This window comes from Rhinopithecus bieti, unplaced genomic scaffold (assembly GCF_001698545.2).
Source record: "Rhinopithecus bieti isolate Rb0 unplaced genomic scaffold, ASM169854v2 scaffold_22165, whole genome shotgun sequence".
Lineage (NCBI taxonomy): Eukaryota > Metazoa > Chordata > Mammalia > Primates > Cercopithecidae > Rhinopithecus > Rhinopithecus bieti.
In genome coordinates, this window is record NW_016810977.1 from 1,946,966 (window position 1) to 1,953,036 (window position 6,071).

Consider the following 6,071-nt stretch of genomic DNA (forward strand, 5'->3'; position numbering starts at 1 on the left):
CCAGGCCCCCCCCCCACCAGCCTCTGAGTTGGAGCAGGGTGCTTTCCCTGCTCTTAGTACTCAAAACACTCATCTCCAGCTACCCAGCTGAATCTGGATCTGGTCTAGGTTGGTCTCACGTAGAATGTGCATGGGAAAAGCAGAAAAGGAGATGCGGGTGAGTTCCGGGCCTGCGCAGGCCTGTGCCCCTCTGAGACCCTAACAGCAACCCTTCTGGGTGGATGCGCCCCCTCCTTACCCTGTCCAGGAGGAACCAGGCCCAGGGCTGCTCAGCAGCTTTGTCCAGAGCATCTGACTAGGAGGCCTCTGCCGTGGGGCCTGCTTGCTCTGGTCTGAAGACCTTGTTCTCTCTCCTCAGCTAAACCGCAAGCTCCTTGGGGCAGAACCCATATCTTAGGCGCTTTCGAAATGTTCTGTAGTTGCCTGAGGTAGATAGCTGCTGAGAAAGGCGTGGACTGCTCTCTGCTGCCATCTTGCGGAAGGCCGGCTATGCAGTACTGGGCTCTGAGGGTTCCCGTCCATCCTCCAGCTGCGCCACAAATGGAGCCGCTTCCAGAGGACAAATAAAACCCCAAATAAAAGATTGATTGAGTCCCAGAGCACCCTGTGTGTAGACAGTAAGCAGAATTTGTCTTAGAACTTTTATCCCAGATATCTTAATTTCCTGTTTTTAACAATATTAAATCAGAAAACATGTTCTGATTTTTTGAATCATGGAACAAGAAATTTTAAAATCTAGAATTTGGCAGTAAACAATAAAAAGTAAAGGTTTTCTAATTTTTAAATAACACAGAAATTACACAGGTGATTTTTTTTTTTTTAATAAATCACTAGCAAAAGCTAAAGGACTTTAGAAAGGTAGACTGTTTAGCCAGGCGTGGTCGCTCACGCCTGTAACCAGCACTTAGGGAGGCCGAGGTGAGTGGATCACGAGGTCAGGAGATAGAGACCATCCTGGTTAACATGGTGAAACCCCATTTCTACTAAAAATACAAAAAAATTAGCCAGCGTGGTGGCACGCTCCTGTAGTCGCAGCTACTCGTGAGTCTGAGGCAGGAGAATCACTTGAACCCAGGAGGCAGAGGTTGCAATGAGCCAAGATCGTGCCACTGCAATCCAGCCTGGGCGACAGAGTGACTGTCTCAAAAAAAAAAAAAAAAAAAAAGACTTCATACCCTGGAAATGCAAATGGGAAAATAATCAAAGTGTATGGTTAATTCTATCACACAAATTCAGCTGCACCCCTAAAGGTTTTCAGAAGAATTATGTGAACTATTCCAAGATGATCGTAACTACTTCCAGTTGTTTTCTGAGAGAAGCCACTTTGTTTGCAGGCATCAGTAATTCTGTGTTTTGTTTTAAATCTACCCATGGCTCCACTCCTGTCCGCCTGAGGCTATTCCTGCACCCACAAGCTGGAGTGGGTGCCCTCATTCTGTCCAGCCTTGGCTGCCTTGCAGAGCCCCAGTTCTCAGATGCTCAGGAAACAAAGGCTTCTTCTAAGCCCAGCTCCGGCTCAAGGCAGGGAGCTGGTCAGAGTCTGGGCTACGAGAGGGAGGCTGGAGGCATTGGCTCTGCACCCTGAGGACACGTGCAGGCCCCCAAACTGTCCAAGAGAATCATCCAGAGAGAGCCCTGTCATGCCACCAGCCAGGGCCGAAGTTTCTGTTGATGAGAAAAGGGTGCCGGGTGCAGTGGCTCATGCCTGTAATCCCAGCACTTTGGGAGGCCAAGGCGGGTAGATGGCTTGAGCCCAGGAGTTGGAGACCAGCAACATGGCAAAACCCCATCTCTACAAAAATACAAAAACTTAGCTGAGTGTGGTGGCGCACACGTGTGTGGTCCCAACTACTCTGGAGGCTGAGGTGGATCACTTGCCACTGGGAGGTTGAGGTTGCAGTGAGCCGAGATTGCACCACTGCACTCCAGCCTGGGTGACAGAGCAAGACCCTGCCTCAAAAAAAAAAAAAAAAACCCAGGGAGAAAGGAAGGTGTGTTTTAGGGGAGCCAGGGAGCACCTGCCCTCTGTGGTGCTCTGTCTCTGGATCTGGTTAGTGGGCACCGAGTCGCCATTTATGTTTGGTCCATTTTTCTGTATATATGTAATGCTCGAATAAAAATGTTTATTTAAAAAAAGAAAAAAAACACCAAGCCCTTTCAGTTAAAAAAAGAAGAAAAAAATACTTTTATGTAAATAATAGTCCAGTATTTCTTTGTTGTCGTTGTTGTTGTTGTTGTTGTTGTTGTTGAGACGGAGTCTCGCTTTGTCGCCCAGGCTGGAGTGCAGTGGCCGGATCTCAGCTCACTGCAAGCTCCGCCTCCCGGGTTTACGCCATTCTCCTGCCTCAGCCTCTCAGTAGCTGGGACTACAGGCGCCCGCCACCTCGCCCGGCTAGTTTTTTGTATTTTTTTAGTAGAGACGGGGTTTCACTGTGTTAGCCAGGATGGTCTCGATCTCCTGACCTCGTGATCCGCCCGTCTCAGCCTCCCAAAGTGCTGGGATTACAGGCTTGAGCCACCGCGCCCGGCCAGTCCAGTATTTCTTAATGTGATTTGGTAGATGCTTCAGATCTGCCTAGTGAAATAATTTTGTTTTGATTAATGATTCTCTATCAGTGCTCCTTCACCTACACAGTCAGAATTAGCCTTACCATTTCTACAGCACTTTAAAGGGGTGCAAATGTGCCAGCATTAACAAAAAAGACTGCAGAATGAAACGTAGCCTTTGAGTGATTGAAGTGATGGTTGCTTCTCGTGTGTCCTTCGGTGAAGATTTGAGGCTTTGTGTGTGCCAGGCACTCTTCTGGTTTCTGGGAGGCTGCAAAGGTGGATCAGACATGGGTTCACTTATAGTCATGGAGCGGTCAGCAGCGCTCCTGTGACAACAGTGCTAGCTGGCAGCACATGGCACCCATTGGGACTGCCCACTGCTATGCGAGGAGATGATTTCCAGCCATGAGTGAGTCAGGGAAGGCACGTGGAGGAGGTGGCCACCGCCCCAAGGAGCCCTGTTACACAAGTCAGCTTGGACACGGTTTAAGGAAACGCATTCCCAGTGACAACCTGGGGAGAGGTGAAGAAGCCCAGGTGAGGATGGGTGGACAGATGCTCAGCCTGGGCTGGACTGCAGGTCAGGCGAGCGGGCCGAAAGAGGAACTAAGTGGGAAGAGGAGGCTGGATGAGCGGGGTCAGGAGGCCCAGGCTCCCATGGAGGCTTAGAATCACAGTGGCAGCTGTCCTTCCCAGGGGCTGCCTGGCAGCGGGGCCACGTGGGGCTCCCCCACTTAGTGCTTCTTTTCACAGGAAGACTCTAGAAAGGATGCTTTCTGTTCCTGTGGACGTGTACACAGGATTCATTACTAACAGGTGATTTACAGTTGGCACTTTTATAATAGAATTCTCTTTGTAGTGTATTTATGATTTATTAACCATGTAAAACTCTGTGAACGTTAAGTAAATACTGTGGACTCTTGATCTCTCACGGCTGTGAAAGGAGGCGTGGGGAGGAGAGAGCAGCGTAGCCTCGAGGCGGTGCGGCCAGGTGAACAGGGAGGACCATCTGTAGCACTGCTGTCCAGTAGAAGCAAAAAGAGGCCACATGTGCAAGTTGAGATTTTTCTAGTAAACATATTTTAAAATAAAACTAAAACAGTTTTTACTAACATGTATTTAATTTGAAAAATTATTAGTGAAATATTTTGCATTCTTCCTTCACACTAAGCCCCAGTGTCTGTGTGTCCTTTATGCACCCACCACGTCTCCACTCATGTGGGCCATGTGGCAGGCGCCCGGGGGCCATGTGCAGCTGCTGTGAGGGACAGTGCGTGGCGATAGCCGTCTTACCCAAGAAGCTCCACGGGAAACAAGTTCAGGCAGGTGCTGTTCTTCTTGCAGGTCCAGGGATGGATGGGATCATGGTGACCTGGAAAGACAACTTTGACTCCTTCTACAGTGAAGTGGCTGAGCTTGGCAGGTATGATGTACAACCCAGAATGCCTTCCGAAAGAGTAGAGCGCAGGGAACACATACCACAGAGTGCACGGGTGAAAGCTAAGCCGTGTCATCTTGCCAGCAGTTGGAAGCTGTGTGTCTTGCATTTGAATCGTGACTCTCATTGCCTTTAGATGCTAAACTCTGGGGAAGTGAGGAAGCCGTTTTCCTCCCGGGTTCCAGCAGAGAGGCCAAATGCCACAAGCCAGCCCTCGGTGGGGAGAAGTCGCTTCCCTCTGTGCATGTAGAATAGTGGTAGCTCTGTGCCAGCCTTGGGAGAGTTCAGGAGTCTTTCAGACGCTTCCTGAAGTTCTTAATCCTCTTGTGTCCTTCACGTTTCGCTTGTGCATGGAGACTTCAAGGAGTGACAGTAAAATCAGATGGGGTATCAGGGTCCTCCTGCACAAACTAAGAGAGGTTTCCCCTCTAGGGGGCTCTTTCTCTTCATGAGGGGCAGCCGAGCCAGGGGTGGCCCAGCAGTGCCATCAGACAGCCTGGCTCCTCTTGGCTCTGCCTCCAGGGCCACACAGCACTCATATCCAGGTGCTGTGTCCCATGTGGCAGGAAGAGCAGGGTCAAAGGAGCATGACAGCTCTCCTTTGTCCTTTTGTAAGAACTCCCCCAGAAACTCCAGCCAGCAGCACCCTCTGGCTTTCATTCCTGAGGCCATAACTGGTCACACGGCTCCTGTTGATATCTCTGTCAGCTGTCTCTGGCTGCATAAAAAGTCACACCAGCACATGCTGTCTTAGGACAGTGGTGACATGTGCCTTCTGGTGCGGTGGGCAGATGGGGCCATTATTCTCTTGGCCCCTCCTGGCCTAGTCAGCTGGTGCACCACGTCCCATGCGTGCCAGAGGCCTTGTCTGGGACACTGGCTCTCTCCACATCGACTTTCACCCTGGGCCTCCCCACGTGAGGGCAGTGGCATTCCAGAACAGCAGGAGCGTCAAGGCCTCTGAAGGCCGAGCCTCAGAAATCAACGACCAACGTCCTCCACACCCTGTGGGCCAGAGCCAGCCCCAGGCAGCCCTGATTCAAGGGGAGGAACAGCCCCCGCCTCCGAGTGAGAGACATGGCAAAGCCATGGCCTTTAACCCTGTACACAAACTGCCCACCGCAGGCGCATCTCTGGTCCTCACGTGTGCAGAATGCACTTACCCACCTCAGGCCCCCATCTGAGGTCCAAAGCCTCATCCAGATCATGATGAGGTGTGACCAGTCATCAGGTGCAACTCCAGGGTCCTCGTGCCTGCCCCACACTCACACCCACAGGGTCGAGGCTGAGGCAGTGACCACAGCAGACGCTCCTTTCAAACGTGCAGGGAAGGGTGGCTGACGGGAGGCATGAGCAGACATCCCAGCTTCTGCACGTTGTGGAGAGCAGAGGGGAGCCGCCTGGCAAGGCCGAGGCTCAGAGGTCTTGCCCTGTCACTTCTACCACACACGGTGCTGTGAAGCAGCCACCAATGCAAGGAGACCAAGGCTGCCTGGGAGGGAGGACCAGCAGAATCGCATGGCTACGGGGACAAGGACAGATTTGGGGAACGGCCATGGCACCACAGCTCCTCCATGGGGTGGCCAGGAGAGCAGGGCCTCCGGACAGGACCGGGCCACCACACAGCCAGTCCACTTAGGATAACAGAGTCTTTCTCAGTGCCAGACCTCAGCAGCCTCTGCAAATGGTCTTCTTGACATATTTTACAGGGGCAGATTCTCTGTCGTTAAGAAATGTGATCAGAAAGGAACCAAGCGAGCAGTGGCCACTAAGTTTGTGAACAAGAAGTTGATGAAGCGCGACCAGGTCACCCATGAGCTTGGCATCCTGCAGAGCCTCCAGCACCCCCTGCTTGTCGGCCTCCTCGACACCTTTGAGACCCCCACCAGCTACGTCCTGGTCTTAGAAATGTGCGTACACACCTGGCCTTCCCTCTCCCACTCTCTGCCTCCACTTCAGGGGGTTTTGTTGTTGCCGTTTGTTCTCTAAGAAGGATAGAAATTGGGTTTTTAGAATTTACAGAACTAAAAAACATCTTCAGGCTGGGTGCGGTGGCTCAAGCCTGTGATCCCAGCACTTTGGG

General features: G+C 51.7%; 1 protein-coding gene across 2 annotated transcripts in view; it reads left to right on the plus strand.

The window, feature by feature from the left end:
• TRIO (trio Rho guanine nucleotide exchange factor) overlaps positions 1 to 6,071 on the plus strand; it is a 379,704-nt gene that overhangs the window by 367,823 nt on the left and 5,810 nt on the right. For both annotated transcript variants that reach the window (XM_017893310.1, XM_017893311.1), the window contains exons 54-55: positions 3,895 to 3,973; positions 5,698 to 5,898. In XM_017893310.1, the coding sequence (XP_017748799.1) occupies positions 3,895 to 3,973; positions 5,698 to 5,898 (280 nt within the window). The remainder of the gene's footprint in view (positions 1 to 3,894; positions 3,974 to 5,697; positions 5,899 to 6,071) is intronic.